General features: G+C 37.1%; 1 protein-coding gene across 1 annotated transcript; it reads left to right on the plus strand.

Moving 5' to 3' along the window:
* The first annotated feature begins 165 nt into the window (after positions 1–165).
* SLC25A32 (solute carrier family 25 member 32) lies at positions 166–24,648 on the plus strand. The gene is made up of 7 exons (XM_069081122.1): positions 166–515; positions 7,921–8,071; positions 11,483–11,568; positions 13,163–13,320; positions 17,425–17,538; positions 21,279–21,424; positions 23,291–24,648. Exons 1-7 carry the CDS (start codon positions 362–364, stop codon positions 23,427–23,429), a joined length of 948 nt encoding a protein of 315 aa, XP_068937223.1. The 5' UTR covers positions 166–361; the 3' UTR covers positions 23,430–24,648.
* The last annotated feature ends 1,688 nt before the right edge of the window (positions 24,649–26,336 follow it).

Here is a 26,336-nt window from a genome sequence, read left to right on the forward strand (position 1 = left end):
GGCCCCGCCCCCGACCCGGCGGTTTGAAGTTTTCTCCTCCAGGGAAAGCGGAGGCGGAGATTTAGAAGGAGGTGGGATCGCTTGGTACGAGCCTCCCGACCGCGGCTGCGCCTTCTGCCACCTCGCGGCCCCCGGCGAGCACGCTCGCTCCGCGCCTTCCGCCGCGCCCCCACCCCGCCACGCCCCCCGCCCTCGGCTCCAGGAGGACTCTCCCGTGCTCGCTGGCAGGTGCAGCCGACCCCAGCTCGTGGCCCGCGCTGTTCCGCCGATCCAGGCGGCGACGGCCGCTACAGTGGCGGCGACGGCGTCTAGTTCCAGTTCTGCGGCCCTGGGCGCCGTGGTGTCCGCGGCTCCCGACATCATGACGGCCCAGGGCCAGTCGACGCCGGGGTCATCGCCTTTCTACACAGTGTTCCGTCATGTGCGGTACGAGAACTTGGTGGCGGGTGTGAGCGGCGGCGTCCTCTCCAACCTGGCGCTGCATCCGCTCGACCTGGTGAAGATCCGCTTCGCCGGTAAGAGGCCGCCCGCCCCCCGGCGGAGGAGGCGGCGGCTCGCGCAGCGGGGGGCTGAGGCGCATGGCGGGTGGGCAGCAGGGGAGGGGGAAGGGAGCCTGCACTGGGTTGCCTCCTCTCCGGGAGACCCTGGTCCGTGGGGGGCCGACGTGGGGCAGCTTTGGGGCCGGGCCGGGCCGTCTCTAAAGTGGCACTCCTCCCTCTGCCCCCCGCGCGGGGGACCCTGGAGTCGCTGCCACGAGGGCGGTTACGGGGAGACAAGCACATGACAGGGCACCCAACGACAGCGACCTCAGGGCTGGGAGGACACCCGGCGTGGTGGCAGGAGGTTTGGGGGGATGGGGAGTAAATAGTTTTCCTCCTCTTAGTGATATGCACCTTTGCCTTCGGAGCAGCTCCTCCTGAAATACCGAGTTAGAGTTAGCGGAGTAATTGAGGCACGGAGAGGTGCTAGCTGCAGCCGGCCTTGAATACGCGCTCAGGTTGACTCTGTCAACCAGCATTTGTTAAGCGCCTACCGTGTGTGTGCCCAGTACTTACAGCGCTGTGTGCGCAAAGTAACTCACTGCCTTATCTCCCTTTCATGGAGAAAAGCCACAATAGATTTTGGGGAAGTTTGAGTGTCATATTAGCATTTTATGTTTAACATGTCCTGAGCTGTAATAGCCTGTCAGGAGTAGGGAACCTGCGGCCTCCAGGCCACATGTGGCCCTCTAGGTCCTCAAGTGGGGCCCTTTGAAGAGGGATTTGTTCTGTAAAGTTTGGATTCCGTTAAAGGGCTGCCATTGGCCCTGGAGGCCTACATGTGGCCTCGAGGCTGCAGGTTCCTCACCCCAGGAATGTAGTCGAGTACAAATCCCATTCCCTGATGAATCAGCCTTTCCTGGTTCCCTTAATACTAGTGCTGATCTCCAATTATTCCTGTACATAACTTGCATCTACAGAAGTTGTTTGCTTGTCTCCACCTGTAGGCTGAGTACCTGTAGATCTCCATCTACCAATTTGTACTAAGTGATGGGGCAAAAGACTGGCCCTGCTCTCCAGGCGCTCAGAATCTATTGGGGGAGGTAGCAAACAAGTCTCCTCTGTTTAGCACATTGCCTGGCACATAAGACATTTAATAAGTGCTTGGTTTGATATTTATTCATTGGATGAACATTTAACCTCTTTGGGCTTCCTCATCTGTCAAATGAAAGTCATATCTCTAACATCTGCCTCAGGATCAAACAGAATGTTTTGTGGAAACAAAATTAAGAAAGCACCATAAAAAATTAAGACACCAAATTTTCTTGCACGTTCAGGAAAGTCTACTTGAACAACTGAGCTTTAAAGTTGTTAATTTTATTATTGTCTAAAATTTTAATTGCATGCAGATTAGGTTTTATCTCAACTATCACTTCTGGAAAGTCATCTGATTATTTAGAGAATTTCATTTCCTTGGGGGATAATTGAAGGATTCCATCTGATTCCACAGTAGTATTCAATATAGTACAATGAGAGAGGGTGCCAGATTTTGAGCCAGAGATCTTGGGTTCAAATCCTGGGTCTGCTACTTATTTTCTGCATGACTCTGGGCACGAGTCACTCTGTCTCCCTGTTCTCATATGTAAAATATGCCAGTTTGATTAAAATCTAAGATCTAAATCTACGATTATACCAATAATGTGGGAAGCATAGTACAAATAGCATTCTGGGCTATTAGAAGTCTTTTTTCAGGAGCTTACTATCAATGTGACTATTGGAAAGTCCTATCTCAGAGCCTCATCTGTAAAATAGGGATGTAGTTGCACAGCTACACTCTAATGGTTGTGAGGAAAACTCAGACTTCAAAGCACTAGACAAATGCATTATTATGAGGTAATGTGAAATCAGGTAGGCCTATGTTCAAATCTCATCCCTGATGTTAACTGACTTTGGTGAGCTTCAGTTTTGTCATCTGTGAAGTAGAGAGATAATACTACCTGTAGTATATACCTCATACATTTTCCCTAAGGAGTGAATGAAACTATGTAAAGCACTTTGCATATTTTAATACAACTCATAAATATCAATTATTCCTCACTCAAGCAGTCAAAATAAACTATCATTTAAACAAAGAATGCTAAACTTATTCTCTGTAGCTCTATATAACAGCCCATAACATTCATTGTGGAAGTTACAGAATCATATTTCATTTCAATATTAGAAAGATTTTTCTAAGACCTAACTGAGTCCAAAAATACAACAAGCTATCTTCTGAAGTAGTAATTGTCTCTGGATATATTCAAATGGGGACTGAATGACAGTCTGAAAAGGAAGAGCTAATATTAAGCTTTTAATGGTATTTAATAGTCCTTTGTTCCAGACACTATACTAAGGGTTGGATAAGCAAGCAAGATACATTTCCTGCTTTCAAAGAACTTCCTTTCTAATGGGGGAAGATTGTACATAAAGGGATAAGAAGATTACCTAGAAGTGACTTGAAAGCCTTGTTCCTATCAAAATACACCTAACAGATCCTGGCATCCTATTGTCTGACTCCTTCATTATGGCAGAGAAAGGAGGAGGAATAAATAGTGATGACCAGATTAAAAGCAATTTTAGTCAACAGTGAGCAAGCATTTATTTAGCTTACACTCTGTGCAAGTCACTTGTACTGAATGCTGGGGATTCACACAAAGACAAAAACATGATGCCTGCCCTCAAGAAGTTCATATTCTAATTTGGGAGGAAGCATACCAAAAACTATGAACGTACAAGAAAATACGCAGAATTATCTCAGAGGGAAGGCAAGGGAGGAGGCAGTGAGAGGACCAAAAAAGGCTTTCTGCAGAAGGTACAGTTTGAGCTGAGGCGTAAAGTGAGTGGCTGACCATGAGGAAGGAGAGCACTCTAGGCCTGGTTAATAGCCAATGCAAATGCACAGAATCAAGGGATGAGAAATGGAGTGTAGTGTGTGAGGTACAGCAAGCAGGCAGGTGTTGCTGGATTTTATAGTCTCAGAAGACTGGACCAGGTGGTAATTGACTTCAAATGCCAAATATAGCATTTTGTATTTAGAGATTTGAGGCAAGGACACCAATCTCTCACTACATACTACTGTATATATACATACATATGCATATATCTATTTTTTTTTTCAGGTATGTGGTAAAGTTTGCACTATGGTGGTAGCTATCAATGAAGAGCAATTAGGACTGGAAACTTAGATCTTGGAATTAGCATAGAGTTGAAAATGGAAAACTTGAGAACTGATATGTTCACCAAGCAAGATATTATAGATCAATGGTCTTAAACTGGGGTCCTTGAATTATTATCATTTTTTTTTGTGGGGGCAGCAGTTGGGGTTAAGTGACTTGCCTAGGTCACACAGCTAGTAAATGTCTAGGCAGGATCTGAAGTCAGGTCCTCCCAATTCCAGGACCAGTTCTCTCTCTGTGCTATCTAACTGCCCCCCTTGAATTATTTTTAAAATACATTTTGTTAACTTTCAATATAATTGCTTTACTTTATAATTTCATGCATTTAAAAACATTTTGAGAAGAGATCTGTGACACAAAAAGGGTTAAGAATCCTTGATACTCTTAGTTATTAGTGCCCTTTTCCTCCTCAAATTTTCTTTTATTTCTTTATGTACATATTGTATCCCCTTTTGTCATGCCAATTTCTCAAGGGCTACATCAGTTTTTCATTTTTATCTTTGTATCTACCCTTGTACATGGTAGGTAGTTAATAAACACGCTTTCAGTTGAATTTTTGTGATTCATTCGCCATTTTATCTGCAATTTTCAAAGCAATTCCCAGTAGACTTAATACTCTTTAAAAAATTTTTGGACTATATTTACATCATTCCTCATTTATGTTGCCTCTCCTTGCTCTAGCTTCACAAAAGGTGACTGTTTTTTTTATGCTTTAAATATCCAAGGAGGCTAGGTATTCACAAATGCTTGAAGTCATAAGACTTCCTCTCAACACAATACCAATTAGATATGCCACCCAAATGACTGTTAATCACATATTACCTTATGATATTCTTTGTATTATGTAGCCTTTTACATGTTTATGCTTTCTCTTCCCAAATAGATTTTAAACTCCTTAAGAGATTTTCTATACTACTCTCCCAGCACCTAGGTCCTAGGACCTTGCCTTGCCTCTCAGGTGCTCAGTTTTTGTTACTAGCCAACTTCTCAGCAGCTAAAGATTTTAAGGCAAGTGTAAAACTAAAGGGAGGTTGGAGGAGGAGACGGAGGTAATGCAGAATGAGACATCTTCATTTAATAGTTTTCACCTTGTGTACTGTCTTTCTAGTAATATGAATTTTTATGCTCTAGTGATATACCTCTGATAAAATATTTTGTTTTACTTTTTAAGCTCTGTACATAAATAGTACTAGGGCATCTAGTATATAGTAAGTACTATATAAATTGTTGTGGTGGGGGCTCTGCCCACCCAAAAACTGTTGGGTTTCATGATGTGTTGTGGTGGATCCATCTCAAAGAATTCAGTTAAACCACCTCTAATCCAGGTAAAGGCATTTATTGAGATTGACATCTCTCATGAAGTGGACTAAATTCCAAGAGCAACCAGCTTCAGAAACTTGCTTCAGACAAAACAAGATGAATTTTTATAGGGTAAAGATGCAATTATACAACAGAAATTTACATAGAATATAGGAATATAATTAATATTAAAAAGACTATTAATGTTAAGGGATTAGGTAATGGAGGAGGGATCCCATCTACGGTTCAGTGGTTAAACATTCTGGTCATACTGCCCTCTAATTGACTAGCTATTCAGGTCCTGTCTGGTCGAGATAGATAGTTAGGTATTGTGGTCCTATCTTGGGCTAGATGGATGATTTGGCTGTGCTTGAATAGAAGAACACATCTGTTTCTGTGGGAATGGGTCTAGGGGCAGTGACTAGGTTCCTATCACATGGACACACCTGCTGTTTCTGTGGGAACTAAGAGTTCAGGGACACACCTTTTGTTCTAGTGAGCAGTGAGGCATATATGAAGAAGTTAGGTAGGTACAGTGGGCCTGCTGTTCATTGGGGCCAGGCCTATAATGAAATTAGAATATTGAGACTGGAGGCAGCTTTATTAGGATTCCATCATACATGGTAGTTATTATAATTATATGTAAAGTGATTTAGGGCAACTAGGTGGTGCAGTGGATAGAGTGCTGGGGCCAGAGTCAGAAGACCTGACTTCATATTTGACCTTAGATACTTACTAGCTATGCAATCCTGGGCACAGGATTTGTTTGCCTCAGTTCCTCATCTATAAAATGAGCTGGAGAAGGACATGGCAAACCAATTTAGTATCCTTGCCAAGAAAACCCCAAATGGGGTTGCAAAAAGTTAGACACAGCTGAAATGACCAAACAACATATATGGACATGACTGACTGAGTATAGTTATAGAGTAAAATGTTATAGTAGGGAATAACATTGTCTGTAAAAATGGTGGAAATTACCTTAATTATGAGAATTTTGACAATATAACTTTTCAGAAAAGTAAATGCAGAGATCTTTGGACTTAGAGCCATAATCAGTTGGTCTTTGGCAAGCCAGATGCTTCTTAGTTTCACCTGGGGAGTATTAGAGTGATATGAGCTTCATGTTGAAAGAAATGAAGGAGAGAAAAAAAGGGGGGTAAGTTTACTGGATCAAAAGACTTATGCAAGGGGAAGAGAAATCTGAAACCCAAGGAGAGCATCAAAAAGAGCTGAGTGAGAGAAAAATTGAATAATTCATTTAAATGAGTAGCTGAACTGCACTATTGGGCAGATTAGTTATAAAAGGAATTGACTTTCCCTTTCAGCTCTTAATGATTCCTCTCTAATATCCTCTGGGGAATTAAGAAGAACCTGTTTTATTTATTAAAACAGAATGTAGAGATGTAAAACTGTCAGAAATTTGGGGTTTGTAGATTTTTAAAAAAAAACCTTTGGGGATTTTTTATAACTAGCTAAAACACAGTTGTCATTTTTTGTAATATAAAATATTTGTCAGATTCAGAAAAAGAAATCTGATTTTTCCCTATGTGTGTGTATATATTCATTATTCAGCATGTTATTATTCATTGTTCAAGAGAATTGATTTTTTGTTTGTTTTTAATTTGGTGATTTTCACATAATTTTAAAGTTAAAGTGGTTCTCAGAGACCAATTAGTCCAACCCATACCTGAAAAAAAAAATGCTTTTTACAACATACACAAGTCATCACAACTTTTGCTCATAAACATCCTCCACTAAGGGAAAATTCACCTCCTCCTTAGGCAGCACATTATACTTTAAATAACTCTGTTAAGAAATTTTCATTACCATGTTTTACATGACTGCACACATATAACCTATATCTGATTGCATGGAAGGGAAAGATAGAATTTGGAACTCGAAACTTTTTTGAAAAATTGTTTTTAAAAAATTGTTGGGGGACAGCTAGGTGGCGCAGTGAATAGAGCACTGACCCTGGGATCAGAAGGACCTGAGTTCAAATTTGGCCTCAGGCACTTAACACTTATTAGTTGTGTGACCTTGGGCAAGTCACTTAACCCCAATTGCCCTGCCTTCCCCCCTCTAAAAAAAAGACAAAAAAGATTGTTGGGGGGAAAAAATAAAATGTATGTTAAAAATGAAAAATTTTCCTTACATGATCTAAATTTGCCCCTTTGAAACATCTACCAATTATTTTAATAACATGATGTAATACATAGAGTTGCCTTGTAATCAAGAAGACTTAGGTTCAAATCCAGCATCTAATACATCATCAAGTAATTATTAAGTATCAACTGTGACAAATACTGTGCTAAACCTTTGAAATACAAATAAAAAGAGTGCAGAAATATTTTTTCCAGTTTAGAAAAATAGTTTGGGACCAGGTTGCAAAATGCCTTAAAAGCTAAACAGAGGAATTTTTTTTTTTCCTAGAGACAGTAGGGAGGCACTGGACTTTATTGAATAGGTTGTATAACATGGTACAGTCATCAAGAAAAATAATGACTGTGTGATCATGAACAAGTAATTTCTGTAGCATTTTGAGGGCTTCAGGAAAAAGTGCTGTGTGAATCTAAAATTTAAAATGAAAATTTTGCTTACATGAAGGATTTTATATTGAGAATTTTTTTCTCACACAAAAAGAGATTTATACAATGTCAGGACACAGTATGTCCTGTTTACCATCAATGAGAATCTTGAGGCCTCAGTTTTCTTATTTGTAAAAAGAAGGCATTGATTTAGATGACCTTTGACATACTTCCCAGGTCCTTGATTGTAGGGAGAAGGTGGAAAGGGAAAGGAATAAATATTTCTAAAGTTACCTACTGTTCATCAGGCACTGTACTAATCACTTTACCAATATCTCATTTGAGATGGAATAGGTAGAATTAAGTTTTAACTAATTTTTTATATTCTTTATTGTGTAGTGAGTGACGGACTGGAACTGAGACCAAAATATAAAGGAGTAGTACATTGTTTGGCCACTATTTGGAAAGTTGATGGACTACGAGGCCTTTATCAAGGAGTAACTCCAAATGTGTGGGGTGCAGGCTTATCTTGGGGACTCTACTTTTTCTTGTAAGTATATCAATAGAAATTTTATGATCTCCTATGAGAAAGCAAGGATTTTTTTAGAATAATATTTACCCTTTCTTTTACAGCATAATGTTGATAAAACTAAATAACCAGCCTCACCAACTTGTTGAATTTGTGTAAAGAACTCGGAAAGGTGCTATGTAACAGCCTTCATTGTCTCTGATTATAAATAGATCTATAGTAGAAGAGAGCTTTACATTTAAGAGAAGGTTCTTTTCATATAGATTTTAATATAGTTTTCCTTTATAAAAAACTAATTGTCCAGTCCCCAGTAGAAGTAACTTTTCTTCTAATGGCCACATGTTGCTCTTTTCATGGTTCATATTTACTTCTGACAATGATATTTATGTACAGGGCAAAGAAATGAATGCCACTTACCTTCATTTCGCCATTATATAACAGTTTTGGTTAGCTGTTGTGGGAAGGTATGGAACTTGAATCTAACACTTAAAATGAAAATGTTTTTATTGTCTGTGGATTATAGTCACATACAGTGTCCGTGATCATCAGTCATTTATTGGAGAGGAGGTATTGGTTCTGGAGTTCCACATCGTGAACCTGGAAGGGTGGAGAGGTGAGAGGTGAATGTTGGTCCTCACATAACCTTAAAAAAAACATACAACAAGGCTACATGAGAACTGTGGGTGAAAGAGGGAGAGCTCAGGTGACTGAGAAGACAGAAATGATGATGCCTCAAGAGGACTACAGCATCTTCTTTGCTTTATAACATTTGATCAACTTCACTTCTCCTTAGTTCTTCTTTTTGGTCTACTTCAAAACCTGTTCTCTCTCTACCATTTGTAAGTAGCTGCAGTTCTTTTGGACACAGGGAGAACAAAACACATATGACTGTAACATTGTCATATACTCATGCTGTTCATGAGCCAGAAAGGACCTTAGAAATCATCTAATCCAGTTGGTTCATTTAATAGATGTAACTGAGACCCAGAGAATTTAAGCAACCCTGGCAGGGGTTATACATAGAGCAGAGTTCTGCTATTAAAACCAATTCTCCAAATCTACTGTTCTTTACCATATATCCCTTCTCAACATTCTCTGCTATAAACACATAGGAACACAATAGCATGACCTTATCACATAACCATATTTTATGGGAAGAGAGTCTGAGCTGATGTAGTTTGCAAACCATCCGTGCATGGTCATACTTGGTGATTCTTGTCTTTGATTCCTATAAATCTGCCATGAGGGGAGTGGACCCACTGTGCTAGAAACCTAGGTCTTTTTAAATTGCATGAATTCTAATGAAACTTATCAGTTATCCTTCATTCTCACTATTTGACTGGTCCACCTTTTTACCCAATTATGTATTTCTCTGACACATTTTATACTGCTTTGCCCACATAATTCCTCATTTGTAATGTGTTCTATTCTTCTCATAACCACCATGCATCTTCTCCATTGTTCTTTAGGTGATCCTCAAGTTCAGTTTTTTTAGGAGCTACAGTATTCAACCAATTAATCAACAAGCATTTATTAAGCAACTGTGTGCAAAGCACTGTATTTATGACACAGCCATACAACATCATCAGTAGCATTTTGGTATTTTAAAAATCAACCTTTGCTTTAAGGAGAAGCTTAGGCTTATTAAAAGAATAATACTAAATAAATAAAATAGTTTCTGAAAAGTACATTATTTGTCCATCTGTAGTATTTGTCCAAAGTATATTTACAGATGAATGGGTATGGTTATCATTCAGTTCTGTGTGATAATCTAGACAACAGACAATCTTCATCTGTTTTTTGTTTGTTTCCCCACTAGGGTGGATAGGCTAAACTATTGAGTTCTTATACATCTTATTTAGAAGGCTCTGCATTGTTCTGGGGCTTGATGCAGCCAGCAAAATTACAGTTGCAAATAGGAGCTTTTAGAACATCTCTGAAATCCTTCCCTATATGGACTCTATAACAGTGGTAAACACTTTCAGCAAACATTCATCTTCTCAGTTTATGTGACAGTATTTGAACAAAGTTAAATTTGTGTTACATTTTTTTCAGTGTATCTTATATGGTTTCAACATCTCTATGGGAAACACTTTTGGAGTAGGGCCTTTAAAGCAAGTGCTTTTATAATCAGCAAACAAGTGAGATCTTGTTTTTAGCATATCTTTCAGTCTCTTATATGATTGTAAACATGTGATCTACTGTAAAACTTTTTTTTCCTTCTCATAGGCTTCATCATAAATGCACTCTTTAAACTTTAAACATTTATAAGATAGTGACAGACACGTAAGTTAAAGCAATTTTGAGGTATTTTGCCTTTCACCCTGCAAATTGACAAAGATAATAAAAGATGGAAATAGTAAATGTAGTAAATAGTAAAAATGATAGAAATATGTGTACACAGGCAGTTGGTGGAACTGTAAATGGTCCATTATTTTTTGACTCAAATATTCCATTGCTAAGCATATATCCTAGGGAGGTAAAAGATAAAGATCCTGTATATATCAAAATATTCATAACAGGAAATGACTGGAAACAAAGTAGATGCTAAACAATTAGGTAATGACTAAATAAATTGTAATACAGAAAACCAGTAGAATATCATTGCACATTAATGAATCCATCAAGAATTTTAAAATATATACTATGGGTCAGGTGCTGGAACAGCAAAGACAAAATGATACAGTCCCTGCCCTTGGGGAGCTTACATTCTGTAGAAACAAAGATGAGGAATTCAGAAAAACATGGGGCAATTTTATATGGATTGATGCAGGGTGAAGTAAGCTGATACAAGGAGTTAATATACAAGACTACAGCAATTTAAGTGAAAAAAAAAACAGTAAAATAAAATGGAATGCTGTGTAATTATAATCATTCAGTTTAACCAGGGAGAATAGTTGAAAAAATATGCTTTTCTCATTGGAGAAGTGAGAGACTATGGATATGGACCTGTTGGACTCAGTTGATATGATAATTGGTTTTGTTGAACTACCTTTTTTTTTTAGTCTTTCTTGTGAGGACAAAGCTTACTAGAGAGGGAAGAAGGTGCCCAATAAATATTTGTTGAATGAATATTTCTCCTCCTAAAAATCCTACTGTTTCTGTCTGTTTTTTTTCCTGTCATCAGATCATTGATCAGATATATGCTTAAATAAAATCTAGTTTATCCCCCCACCTTGAAGGAAGGTATTGATTGATATTACTAAATACAAAATAAAATTATACTTCAGAACTGCTTTTTGCTTTCATGATGCAATTCCTCAGGTGCTTTGGATAAAACTCCTGCTAAAGCCCCAAGGTTTTTGTTTATATTATAGTTCAGCTTTAAATATTATAATTGATGTAAACAACATATTTTCAAATAACTCAAAACACTAATATGTAGTTTGTCTTTTCTCATCTTCTTTGAAATCTCTCGTTTAACTCTTTTAGCTACAATGCCATTAAATCATATAAGACAGAGGGGAAAACAGAACGGCTAGATGCAACAGAATACCTTGTTTCAGCTGCTGAAGCTGGTAAGAAAATGCATAACCCATAAAAATCCTGCCACATCAATATATAAAAACGGCAATGTTGTTTTATCATACCTTCTTTATAGTGACTGTTTTCGATTCAACTGTATTAATTGGCTGAAACTGGATATTATGGGAAATTCTTGGGATGACTTTTTGCTCTGGATAGATTTGAAATAATTTATTTTCAATATCTAAACGATGTTGTAGATCCATTAGTAGAAGGAAACAAATGATATAGTCTGCAGAAAAATAATTATTGTTTTGATTTCCCAACTATTTAATTTAGGACATTGTTTAATAGATTGACGTGTATGTTTTGTAGAACAAAAATATGAAATGTGACTTATTCCCTTATAGCATATGGTTCAGTTAACATACTACGGGTTTAATATGTGTTGATTAACTACTTAGAAAACCCAGAAAATATGTAGCTATTAAAGTAATTATAAAATTATTTTTTAGTTTTACAGATTTTTAAAAATAATTACAATTTCATGATAATTTGTTGTTACTTTTATCTAATTTTTATGGAATGAACTATGATTGAGAATTTGATTTTGTTTATTGAGGTATAGGGGAAGAGCATGGGTTTATGTTGGTATAAATAGTTTGCTTTATCTACCTATGTCTGCTTTGCTCTGTATGTGCCTAATATACTATTAATTAGAATAAGGCATTTATTCTTTTTATAGTGGTGATGATTTATAGTATGCTAAAATGAATGACTTGAAGGAGCAAATACTCTGAGTATGAATTTATAAAATCATATTTCAGATGATCCCCAAATTACAAACAGGTTATGTTCCAAAATCAATTTATAAGTTATTTCTTTAGAACTCAAAAGATATTTCTCAAATTTTTCCTATATATTTTCCATAGAAACAGTGTGATACATGGAAATTAAGTCCCCATGTTAGACAACAAAAGCCCATTTTACCCCTACTGAGTATTACTATTGTATTTTTTAAATTAGATAGTTTTTTTGTTGGGTAGTATAGCAACCTAATCGTTTAAAATATTCCTGTGAGAAAAGTCTTCCAATCTTCACAACGGAAAAGGCAATGTAGAAGCTCAGCAAATATAACTCTCCCTTCCCCTTCTCTCCCTCCTCATTCCCTCTTCCATCCCCCCCCCCCCCATCAAAGCATCTGAGCAAGAGGATGAAAGGAATTGGGAGAGTAAGTCCTAGGAACCAATGGGAAGGAGAGAGCAATGAAGAAACTAGCTTCATTAAGTACTTTTACTGTTTACCTACTTTGGGACACCCAGATTCCCACTCCAAGTCAAGCTCTTGAAATGTAACCAAGGAGTGAGTTATGATCCCCTTTTAGCCCCCCTCCAAGGAGTGCTGTAACCAACAGACCCCACTGTCCACAATAAAATCCTGCCATTTCCCCAAAATGCTTCTTCTCTCCTGTCCTTCTGCAGCTAAGGCCACTGGGTCTACCAAAAGATGAGAGCACAGTGGTTTAGATCACTTCTTTACCTCCCGGTTTCCAAAGAAAGTTCATCTTTGTCTCCCAATGATACTTTTAAATATTTGTAACATTCATTAGTCAAGAAGTACATCTGTAATTAAACTTCTCTGTTTTAGGAGCCATGACACTCTGTATTACAAACCCATTATGGGTAACAAAGACTCGACTTATGTTACAATATGAAGTTGTCAGTGCTTCAGAGAGGCAGTACAAAGGCATGATGGATGCACTTGTAAAGATATATAAGTTTGAAGGTGTACGCGGATTGTACAAGGTACTTTTTATCTGGTTGTTTTAAATAATTATATCTATTGTTATTTACATAGTTGCCACATAAATTTTCATTCACCTTTTAGGTTCAGATTCTGAAAGATTCCAGTACTCAGTTATAAAAAGAAACAACCCTATGAGCAACTAATAATTGTAATGAAAATTTTAATGAAAATAATCCATGGTACAAGTATTGTATCTCTTTAGGCTATTTATACTTACTGCCATATGATGCATCACTGTGACATGGATGGAAGGGGTAGAAAATTGTTCACAATTTTGTAGGCATCTTATTTTGATATGTAGGTAATCTGGCATTCATTTAACGCTTAAGCTTTAAACAGTTCTGGTGGTTAGAATATTTTACTTGCTTTACAGAGCTAGTTATAAGAGAAGCAGGGATCTTTCAGATTTTTATAGTTTACAATTGTAAATAAATGTTTAAAAAGAGATTAGCAGTATCAGACCAGTAATGCACATGACTGCAACAATTGGCAACTTCAAATTCAATACAAACACTATGACTTGTATTTTTTGTTAATTACATTTCACATTTTAGCTAACCTATCTTTAGTTAAACCATTAACCTCTTTAAGGCTGTGGACAAGATAAACAAAGTTTATTCCCGGATATCTATAGATAAACTCAGAATTAATTACAATGAGTCCTTTATAGTTGTGGGTGAAAGAGGATACAGCATTCAAAATGTTGCATTATGGGTATCATTATTATTACTATATAACTTTGGAAAGGACACTTCACATCTTGGGCTTTAGTTTTCTCATTTATAAATTGAAGAGTTTGTACTAGCCCTCTGAAGGCCTATATATATCAGCTCCAAATCCATTATGAGCCTATAATTCAGGCCATCCCTGAAATTTTCCTATTATGCTGCTTTAGTCAGCATAGGAGAGTATTGGTTACTTACCATGTACAAGAAGTTGATTAGGATCATTAATTAATTATTCAATTCATTATATTCCTTTCCTGTCTTCTCTTTCTGTACCCCAGGCATTGTATGCCTGCTGGCCAGATTTGGCCTGCTGCCTGTTTTTATACAGCTCCAGCTAAGAATGGTGTTTACATATTTAAATAAAATTTATTGTGTTTTAAAATGTAAACATCTCTGTAGTTTGTCAACCTTACTCTCCCCACATTCCCTTTACCCCAGAAAACAAAAACAGCATTACATTCATAATAGATCTGTGATTTCATCTCATTATTGTATTCTTCAACAGTGTAGATAGAGCAAAATTCATCCATGCCTATATTATTTTATATTCTTATCCATGCCCTCCTATATATCCTTCATGAGGAGAATCTACCCATCATGTTCTAGTTTCCCTGTAGCTCTCTTAACATTATTTACACATTCATCAATATTACCACAGAGAGCAGCCACAAATGGGAATGGAGCGAGCAAGGTTAACCAAGGGAATCTTATGATGGGTCAGAGACAGATTCCTCCTTATAGGCCACCTCATCAGTGCCTGACACAGCAGTGCCCAGGCCAAAAAAACTGCATCTGTAGCAGCATGCACATGGCCATTGTGTTATCCCTCTCTCTCAAAGTGATTGACCTATTTTATTTTCCAGTCAGGAGTTAGATGATCTTGTGCACCGCTTCTTATATGCAATTAATTGTTGTTGATATGCTTCAGCCTATTTGTACCCACTTTACGTGACCTACAATTTTAATTCATCAGATTATAGCATTCTATGATTTGTAGCCATATAACTTCACTGGAAGCATAAGGATAGGGATTGGACCTGTGATTTCATTAGTATAATGAACTCCCCATGAGGAAATTCCCTCTACCAGTACAAGTGGGCACCTTCTTAATCTTAGAAAATTGCCTAGAACATTGAAGGGTTAAGTGACTTGACTGGGCTTACACAGCCAGTATACATCAGAGTCAGAATTTGAACCTAGATCTTTTGGCTCTAAGTCCAGTTTTCTATCCATTACACTGTGCCTTCTATCAAAAAAAAATTAATGCACTAAAAGAATATTGGTGTTAAAACAAGTGTGTTTTAGGTTCAGGGAGACAATTTTTTTTCTTTTTGAAGGGCATTTTGGGGTTAAGTGACTTGCCCAAGGTCACACAGCTAGTTTTTGTGTTAAGTGTCTGAAGCTGGATTTGAACTCAGGTCCTCCTGACTCCAATGCCGGTGCTCTACTCACTGCACCACCTAGCCACCCCCAAGGGAGATAATTCTTAAATAAAATTAAGTATAAGTTTGACTAAATGGCCTCTAAAGCCCTTTCTAAGGTTAAGATTCTCTAATTCCTTTCAACGGCATGTTCCTAAGCATATTTAAAGAAAGAGTCATCTGTTTTTCTTTTTCTTTTCTTTAAGCCAATATATTCTTAGTTTAGTTGATAGCTGTGTTTGAAGTCAGAAAAACCTCCAGGTTTGAATGGACATTTGAGTGAACAGCCTCTAGAGCTAGTCTGCAAAAAATATATATATATATATGCACACATATGTGTGTGTTTATGTACATACATATATACACATAAATATACACATATATCTCTTGGACAAACAGAATAGGTTAGATTTTGCCCACAATTGAATAGGAGGGCTGGATCACATTGGGAAATTTTTTAGTACTTTTTAATGACTCAAAGGTTTTTCTTGGAACAGAGCTTCAACTTCTAACGTGCTATTTTTGTAGTGATACTATATGGTTGCATCCTGTTACACCACAATTTCTAAAGAATTTTAATTGCAGATTGACTCAGAGCAATGGAGAACTGTATACTAGGTGGGAGTAGACTTCAGAATATCATTAATGAAGGACTGCACACAAGAAAGGGCATAAATGAAGATTCCAAAGCTAGATGACTGCTAGAGCTATGAATTGGACCAACTTCTTGGGAACAGAATTTGAAATTCAAGAAAAGTTTTATTGACTGTTTATGCCCTTTGACACCTAGCAAGGTTACTACTACTTAATGTACCCCAAGGAGGTCAAAAACAGAAAGGCCCTATCTATATATAACTGAATATTAGTAGTAACCCTATTTATTGGGGGGGAAAAACAGCAAGTAGGTATATATGACTTAGTTGGGATTTACATAAATATAATAAAATGTTATTGTGCCTTAAAAAGTAAATATGAAACATTGAGAAGTATGAAAAGACTTGTATGAATTTATGCAGAGCAAATCAGAACAGTGAGAATAATATGAACATTGATTACAGTAATGTAAGTGAAAGAAACACTATAAGGCAGCTAAATTCAAAGACAAAAAAACAATTTTGGCTCCAGAGAACTCATAATGGAACTTCATCTCTTCTCAGTAGAGGAGTAGGGGACCAGAGGTGCTGAATATTTCATTTGCTTTCAGAGGCATTTGCTGTATTAATTTCGCTTTATTGTTTGTGTTTGTGACAAAGGTGGGTGAGAGGTGTAAGGGTGAAAGAATGTTTGGAAATGCTCAGTGCAGAAAAAAAAAATTCATAAAGCATTAACATTTAAGAAGGAAGGTGGACCAGTTATGCCCTAAGAATAAGAGTTAAAGACAATCTGCATTCTTCACTGGTATTGACATAATGTCAGGAACACACAGCATCAGAACGCAGGAGTAGTTTGTATTCTGTACCATGGAAGGGTGTCATCTCACCTTAATGAAAAAGCATGTTCATTGAAACATTGGACTTTTAAGTACAGACCTGGTCCTGGTTTTCTGCCATCTGGGGACTTACCCACCCAAGTTTAGAATGACAGTCATAAAGCAGTGACACAGTGCAGGGTAATGTTCCCTGGTTTTTTTAATTAGAGGACCTGGGTTCAAATCCCACCCATTGCTCTTGCCTGTGTGACCTATCCTTATCCTCCCTGGGTTTCAGAGTCGTCATCTGTAAAAGGAGGGCTTGGACCAGGTGGCCTCTTAACATCTATTCTAGCTAGCATGATGATTCTGTGCATTTTTCTCTTTTACCATAGTAACTCTTTAAGGTTTTGGAGTATTTTACATATTAAATAAAACTTAATTTATTTAATAAAATTTATTTAATTTAAAAATTATTAAATAAAAATTACTTACTATTTCAAATTAGATATTGTGGCTTTTTTTTAAAAGATGGTTATCTTCTAGGGATTTCTGCCTGGGCTAATTGGAACATCACATGGAGCACTTCAGTTCATGGCGTATGAATTGCTGAAATTGAAGTACAATACACATATCAATAGATTACCAGATGCACAGTTGGTAAGAAATTCTTGAAAAGATGGTCTAATTTACTTTTATAGAAAATGTGTAAATTGTAGTTAGCTTTGTCAAGATAATCATCAAATGTGCTAGAAATTTAAATCAGACTAACCTTTTGGTGTCAATTTTCAGTTTTTAAAAATTGGTTTTTTTCTCTCCTTTGCCAGTTTGTCATTTATAGTATGCTACAAATCGTGTTCTAATTGGACAGTTAGCATTTGGAAATTTTTAAAAATACCATATGCAGTTAATGAGAACATGGATATATTTAAGAAATTTTAAAGTTTGTAGTTAAGCACATTTTGAGTACTTGTTACTTTGTTCTAGCTTAGCATTACTTATAGTAGACCTTATAGAGAGGATTCTGGGAAGATGGTGGAATAGGTCAGAAAATTCTAAGCTCTCAAGATTTTCCCCCACAGGGGGCAGCCAGGTAGCACATCGAGTAGGAGCACCGGCTCCAGTGTTGAGAAGACCTGGAGATCGAATCCCGGGCTCAGACACTTAGCACCCACCCAGAAACACCTGGCTGTGTAACCTTGAGCAAGTTACTTAACCCCAATTGCTTAGGGGCGGCCAGGTGGCTCAGCGAGTAAGAACACCGGCTCCAGTGTCGGGATGACCTGGATCAAATCTGGGCTCAGATACTCAGCACCACACCCAGAAATAACTGGCTGTGTAACCTTGAGCAAGTTACTTAACCCCGATTGCTTATAAATAAAAAGAAAAAAAAGATTTTCCCCCACAAAAGATATAAAATAGCACATTAGGGCAAACAAAGTGCAGGTAAAAGTAAATAAGAATAAGGACACAACAGGGGTCTTCCTGGGACAATTGGAGAAGATCCATAGAAAAACCTCAAGATGAAATTTGGTCCCTGTGAAGAGTAAACACCTCCAAACTAGGGGCTACTTTAACAACAAGCAGCAGGTCCTGGGAATAGCTGGTTTGGGAGATCATCTTGTCCCCAGTCACAGGAACTTTTACCCCCAGAACAGTGAGAGAAGTTGGGTATCTGAGCCTTGAAAAATCAAGGGAACCTCTGCTGACAAGGAACACCGGAGAGCTGGGGGGGGGGGGGGGAGCAAGAAGGAACCAGCACATGCCAGGTGGATACAGAAGTAGGGGGGGCAGGATGCCCCTGGTTATGGGTACTTACAGGTGGCTGAAGGTTTGACTGGTTCCAAGCAAGAGGGAAGAACTGAGATCTGGGGCAAGAGGCATAATCCCCTGTATGCCAGGGTGTAACAGCAAGCACCCTATCAAACCCAGGATGGCTGCTAGGACAAATTATTTGATCTGCTTTACTAAAGGAAAGCAACTTTAAAGGGGTCAACAATCTTTAATTAAACATAGATAGATATCATTCACTTAGTTCAGGGGAAAAAGTCAGCACCCTGAACTTAAGAAAATACAAACAGAAATTACAAGCAGACAGAAAATACAGAGAAAACAATATAATTCAACAGACCAACAGACAGGACTTCTAGCTGTCTGACCATTACATAGTTACCATAGAGAAGAGGATGAAGAACCCCAAGACTGGGGTTCATCTTCAGAGAAGGTTATTGAAGCAAAAAAAAACCCTCTTCTGCCCCCAAAGAGTAACATCAAATGGTCAGCTGCCCAAAAAGAATTCATAGAAGAACTTATAAAAGACTTTAAAAATCAAGTGAGAGAGATGGAGGAAAAACTTAAAAAAAAAATAAGAACAATCCAAGAAAAACAAGAAGATTACGAAAGATAGTCAACCAATTAGAAAAGGGGATGCAGAATCTTAAGGAAGAAAATAACATCTTGACAATTAGAATTGGGCAAGGTGAAGCCAGCGAAGTTATAAGAGATCAAGAAGTAATTAAACAAAATATGAAGAATGAAAAAATAGAAGAGAAAGTGAAACATCTTATTAGAAAAACAATTGATCTAAAAACAGATCAAGAAGAGAAAATATAAGAATAATCAGACTACCTGAAAGTTATGATCTAAAAAAGAATCTTGATGCAATAATACAAGAAATAATTAAAGAAAATTGTCCTGAAGCATTAGAACAAAGTAGAAAAAGAAATAGGAAAAAATCTACTGATCGCTACTTAAAAGAGATATATAAAATAATATAATATAAAAATAAATATAATAATACCCATTTCAAGGATAAACTATTAAAAGCAATAAGAAAAAAGTCAACCTTTTTTTTGCCTTTTTTTTTTTTTGAGTGGGGGAATGCAGGACAGTTGGGTTTAAGACTTGCTCAAGGTCACACAGCTAGTACGTGTTAAGTGTCTGAGGCCAGATTTGAGCTCAGGGCCTCCTGACTTAAAGGCCGGTGCTCTTTTCACTGCATCACCTAGATGCCCCCTCTCCCCCAAATCAAGTTAAATATGATGGTGCTTCTATTAGAATCCCACAAGATCTAGAAGTGAAGACACTAAAGGACCACAGGTCATGAAACACTATATGTTGAAGAGCAAAAGAACTGGGGCTCTGACCAACAATATCATACCCAGCAAAGTTAAGCATAATCCTGGATTTTTTTTTAAAAAATGGACACTTGATCAACTGTCAGACTTTTAAGACTTTTTTTTTTAAAAAACACAACAACCTGAATTTAATGGAAGATTTGACATAAAAGAGCCAAAATGAATATAAGATGCATACTAAAGACTTATTACAAGGGATTCAATAAGGACAGACCATTTACTTTTTATACATATCAAGTGTATACGTGTCTTAAGATTGTCATCAGTAATTGGGTAGTTCGTGAGAAATATTAGGGTAGACCTGAGTATGAGATGACTTTAAAAAGTAAAACCATTTAGGAATAGCTAAAAAGAGTATTTATACAAATGTGCAAGAGGAAGAATTTAGAGGTAAGAGGAGAGCTGGTAGTTCTGGTGATCTAATTGGGAATGGGTTTAAGAGGGAACAATACATACATACATACATATATATATATATATATATATATATATATATATAATCTAGAAGAGTATAAAAGTATTCTAAAATCAGAAGAAATAAACTGGTAAGGGGATAAGGAGGAGGGAGAGAACAAGGGAGGGATCTCTAGAGGGTAGGGGGAGGGAATAGGTTAAGGGAGGGTATAGGAAGATGTGTAGATTTATGGGAATGGGAGGAAAGGGGAGGGATCCTTGGAGGGGGGCAGGCTAAGTAATGGAAGGGTAAGGTAGCGGGTAGAAGTAAAGTAGAGGAGTCAGGAGGGATAGGAAACGAGATATGCACAAACATAAAAACAAAGATCAATTTGTTAGGGAAAGTATATGTCTATATGTGTGTGTGTGTATACATATAGTGATATATGCACTTAATTGTAGCCTTGGGGAACAGACGGGGTGGGGTGGGAGTGAAAAAAGAACAAAATAAAAAATACACAGCATAGAACAAAAAAATCTTACAAGAAAGCAAAGAAAAGAAGGACAGCTCTTAATACAATCTGTACTATTTATCATACAGTCTTTCTTGAAATGAAAATTTGTTGTTATATACTTTGAGTCCTCTCTTTTGTTCTGCTATGCACATGACATGCTTTTTTTTCCTTTGCATCTAAGTTCCAATATTTAAGTTTATGATGTGGGGTTTTTTTTTCCTTTATTCTATATTTTTTTCTGGTGTTTGAGTCTAAATAAATTTTTTTAAGTAGACCTTACAAGCTCAAGTTAGGAAATTTATGCAATTTAAGAAATATCCAGAAAAGACATAACCATTTTGTGTTATTATTTTAGAGCACAGTAGAATATATATCAGTTGCAGCAATGTCAAAAATATTTGCTGTGGCAGCAACGTACCCATATCAAGTAGTGAGAGCTCGACTTCAAGATCAACACATTTTTTATGAAGGTGTACTTGATGTAATCAAGAGGACATGGAGGTAAGGTGGCAGCAGCTAAATGCCTCATATAGTCTAATTGGTAATAATGCTGTGACCAGCCTGTGGGTGACCTTGGATTTTGCCTTTTAGCTTTTTATATGGCATTTTGTACATATATAGCCAAAGTAGAAGTGGTTGAGATCCCCACATTTCTCTTTTGTTTCAGACGTTTTCCAAAGCTGAGTATTTATATGTGATAAGTTTACTTCCATTCAATTCAGTAACCTCAAGGATTTGACTTTGTGGGTGGGTCAATTTCTTCTGTGAAAGATTGATCACAACCCATTTATAACTTAGTCGATAGTCTAATTAAGACAGAGGTGTCAAACATAATCCAAAATGTAATTGGGAAATATTTAACAAAATAAATAAAAATGCAGTAGCACACTGATAATGTTAATTTGTTGTTTTCCAAGGCAATATCTACAGTCACCACAGATCTTAGAGTTACCTGAGGCACAGATAGGTTATTTCTTGCCCGTGGTTACACAGGCAGTAAGTGCTGGACAGGATTTGAACCTAAGTCTTCCCAACTCCCAAGTCCAGTATTGCATCCTTCAATCAGTTTTAAGAAACTTTAAGCACCTACTGTGTGCTAGGCACTTTGAATGCAAAAACAATTACCCCTGCCCATAAAGAGTTTATATAATCCCTCACAGCAGGGGGAGACAACATGTACATGTACAGTAAGATAAAAAAGGTACAAGATAATGGCAAGGGGGTTGGGGAGGTTACATCTGAAGACTCAGAATGGCCATCATTTTCTTAGTAATGAGGCAAGGTCTTCAGCTCCAAAGTTGCAGGAGAGATCAGGTAGTAAGGGTAACTGTTGCAGGGAGTGGGACAGACAATTAGGGAGGAACAGAAGGATTGCTTTACTCTGCAGTCAGGTCCCAGTTCCAGTCAGCTTACATAAACTTGCAGTGAACACATAATGCAGCACATGGCCCGACTTCATTGAACTCTTTGCAGCAACATGTGAGTAAAAGCAGAATAGGTAGATGATGGGAGTAATGTAGAGTTAGGGTTAGGAGGGCTTATGTGATGCCAGGACTGAGACCTGGAAAACTTAAGTATTGAACTGATTGTCTCAGGAGTTGAGATTGGAAAGGGATAAAAGTGAAGGCAGAGATGGGGTTATAGTTTAGGATCCAGTAAGGAAAAGAAAGAGATGGATTACTAGGTAACAATCTTGGTCATAAAAGTGCAACATGATCAAAAGTGATGGCAGAATCCAGAATTTGACCTCTCCTTCCTGTACTCTGTCACTTTAGTTCTATTTAACAAGTATTTATGAAGAGCCTACTCCGTACCTAGTTTATTAATTTTGTACCAATATCACGTAGACTATGTGTCGATACAGTTAAATTGTGGATGAGTGTGATAATTGGTATATAGCATTTCTGTAGGCTTACACAATTTCAGTCTCAAGGGGAAAGTTTTTTTAGCAGCTGCATTTTAAGATGAAATCATTTTAAAAGTGATCCTTTGCAGTTCTTTAAAAAAGAGTGCTTTTGCTTTATGGCATCCTTGCCTGTCCTTTATTTTAATCAGGTCAGAAAAGGATTATAAATCATAACTAAATGGATATAAACAGTTGTATACAAACAAAATAACTAAATATATGCAAACCACTCTGAAAAGGCTTTAAATAGCAGTGAGTTTTATTTTCTTGTTCATCCTGGTCCATTCAGTGGAAATTTTAGATGTTCTTCCTACCATGTTAAGTGTTTTAATTTATTTAATTATATATAAATATATGTAATATATTAACATAATATATTAATTTATTATATTTAGTTAAATTTTGTACAATATTTTCACACATTATTTTGTATACTGACTTATTTTTTTCCTTTTCTATAGGAAAGAAGGCATCATTGGATTTTACAAAGGAATCGTCCCTAATTTGATTAGAGTGACTCCAGCCTGTTGTATTACCTTTCTAGTTTATGAAAATGTCTCCCATTTTTTACGTGGTCTTAAAGGAGAAGAACAAGTTTAAAGAAGATAACACAAAAATATCTGCTATAGGCAGCAACATATTCTTAGTTCTTGAAATACAAAACATGGAAGAAATAGTGCACAGAAACATTATTCACAATTCAAATCAACCTCGAACTATTGAGAGAATTCAAAGAACTGAAGAATCCTCACAAGTTTTCTGCTTTTGCTCTCATTTATCTATGTGACTTGGCTGCCTTTGCCTAGAATAGCTGCCATCAAAACAATATTAAAACTGACATGAAGCGTATATAGCTCAGTGAGTTTGTCCATTTCATTGTTCAAATAGAAGCTGATTTTGCAACATTTGTCTAGTGGATTAGATGGATTTGCCTTTATTGCTAAACTGAGCTGTGTGGATTGGTTTTTAAAATCTGCTTTTGTGCAATAGTAACACGTTTTCCTCCTTGCAAGGATGCATGATGGCATATGTGTAATAGTTCACTTTAAAGGATTGATTTCAGAGTTTAGAAGGTTTGTTGAAAAAAGTGCCCAAATTCAGAGTATATCGAAATCATTGAACAGTGAAACAAGCATTCACTTGTAATATACTTTAGTCTTAGGACAGTTTGCTCTCTGGTGAGATTCCATACCTCTCTCAGGATTAAGGAGCAAGTGGAGTCTGTATCTGTTATAATAACAATTTTCCCTCCTAATTTAAAGTTTAATTCCAAATCCAAGTTTTCTGAAAACTGGCATTGAGCATACTTTTGATTTTGCAAACTTCATTGTACTCCAAGATTGAGTGTCTCAGTCTTTATTTAACATATACATACCATTTCATAGAAATACTTACAGAGACCCTTTGCAGATTCAAAAATGTTGGGGTTTTGTTACTTGGCAGGTTGACTATATATATACTGGAAAATAATCTTCCCACTTACACTTATAACTTGGCTGGATGCCACTGGTTGGTCAGATTTGTGTTTTTGTGCAAACTGTACCTATGCCTGTTATTGTTGATTTTATTTTTATGAGGCATTGCAGGAGCGGCTTAAATAAAAATATATTTTCCTTTCCCTTCTCCCTAAAATGGTGAAATAGTAATTATATATTCTTATTTATCATAAATACCTATGATTGCTATTGCACTACCATCTGTATCTTGTAAATAAAACATTGCTATTTTCAAAGCCATATTTAAATGGTTCTTTGAAAATGGACCTATTTTTACATTTTGAATGGTATTGTTTTTCAAATAAAGATGAAATCATAAATAATGTTACATGTTATTTCCTATATGGGCTTTGATGCTATGCCTGGAAATGTGTTTTAAGTTTCTAGTAAAATCTTTTTCTTCATGCTTCTCAAGAACTAATAGATTATACCAAAAAAGTTCATGAGGTCCTGATGTTGACTCAGATGCACAATGTGTGTTTTTACATAACATCATGGATTTTCTTTTCACTCGGTAATCATTAGGTGACTACTACATGAACAGGAATTGGGCAGGGTGCTGTAGTAAATGTAAACAAGAACAGGCTATGAACTCCCCCCTCAGAGAACTTACAGTCAAGATGATCCATCACAGAATTTAAGAATTAGGCTATGTAAGTGCCAACTAATGTAGAAGAATATTTAATAAGAGCCTATTATATGTCAAGAAATCCCTATGGAAATTGAGAGGAGGAAGGAACATTTGAGCTTTGAAAGGTGGTTAGAAGTTGGACCCAACACATGAGATGAATAATGAAGAGGAGATTAGGGATGGTGGAGCTGATCTAAGTGCTTTTAGGAAAATTTGGTAGGTGGGAACAGGAAAAGACTGGAAGGTAGGATGGCCAGTTAGGATGCTATTGCAACCTGGGAACAGGAATTGGTACTTATTAGAATAAAGTTTTTAAGGCATTTTTTTTCATTTGATTCTCGCCAAATCCCTGGAAAGTAATAAAAATATACCCATTTTTACAGTTAACTCATACAGCTACAATTGTGGACATAAGTGAGCTCAGAGGTGAAGTAACTTGTACAGTTTAAATAGCAAGGCCAAAATTTGCTCCAATCCAAAACTCTACCAGGTATTGAGCCTGAACAAAGGTAGTGACAATAGGAATAAAAAGGATGAGGGTTATGCTAGAAACATCTCAGACAATCCACAGGACTCTAAGGTTGGAAGTGAGGTTGAAGGTGGTGGTAAAAAAAAAAAGGGAAAGTGTTGAAGATGACTTGTGCTTCTGTCCTGAGAATGGTTGTCAGTGCCACTAAGAAGTGGAAAAATCAAGCTTAGAAACAAGTTTAGAGAGAAAGTCTAGAATCCAGATGAATCTGTCCAATAGACAGTTGAAAATGTGGGTCTAGATAGATTTAAAATTAACAGTGGTGAAAGTTGAAGGTGTAGGAATACATATGATCCACCAAAGGAAAACAGAAAAGAAAGGGAAGAACAGAACTCATATTTAGAATTTGGAAAGAGGGAGATGAGCCAAAGAAAGGAAAATGATGTTTTAATGATAAGCCCATGAGGGTACTATCAATGACCCTATCTTTTCCTCTATCTTAGAACTGCTAGCTGCCAATGATTCCTTAGCTCTTGCCTTGCTTGGGAAGTGCTGGGTTCTGCCAGCTTGGAGGGAGTCTTTGTGTCTCCTAGTTGAATCACTTGCTTTATTTGCCCCTCTCTACTTAACCCCTTTAACTTATCCTTACAAGCTTTGTCTGATTGGCCTTTACTAAGGTTATAAAAGCTTCTACTCTGTGTTAAAATGATCGTTAAAAAAACAAGGTTTTAATATCAAAGCTATAGCTACAGGTGCATCACTTGCTGAGACTTGAGTCTACACCTACTCCCAACCACACTGCTAAAAAAAAAAAAAAGGATATGAACTTTACTCTCAGAGAATTTACAGGCAATCTACTAGGAGAGATGCCCCAAATCACAGAATTCAAGAATTAGATATTCAAGTATCAA

This window comes from Petaurus breviceps, unplaced genomic scaffold, assembly GCF_028583685.1.
Source record: "Petaurus breviceps papuanus isolate PSGF00001 unplaced genomic scaffold, PetGlider_PUasm1.0 98, whole genome shotgun sequence".
NCBI classification, from domain to species: domain Eukaryota; kingdom Metazoa; phylum Chordata; class Mammalia; order Diprotodontia; family Petauridae; genus Petaurus; species Petaurus breviceps.

Bases quoted from the DNA above. Each gene is read 5' to 3' on its own strand.
- SLC25A32 (XM_069081122.1), top strand. From the start codon at position 362: ATGACGGCCCAGGGCCAGTCGACGCCGGGGTCATCGCCTTTCTACACA. The intron at 13,321-17,424 runs GTACTTTTTATC...GTTATCTTCTAG, and splicing joins GTGTACGCGGATTGTACAAG to GGATTTCTGCCTGGGCTAAT. The intron at 17,539-21,278 runs GTAAGAAATTCT...TTATTATTTTAG, and splicing joins GATTACCAGATGCACAGTTG to AGCACAGTAGAATATATATC.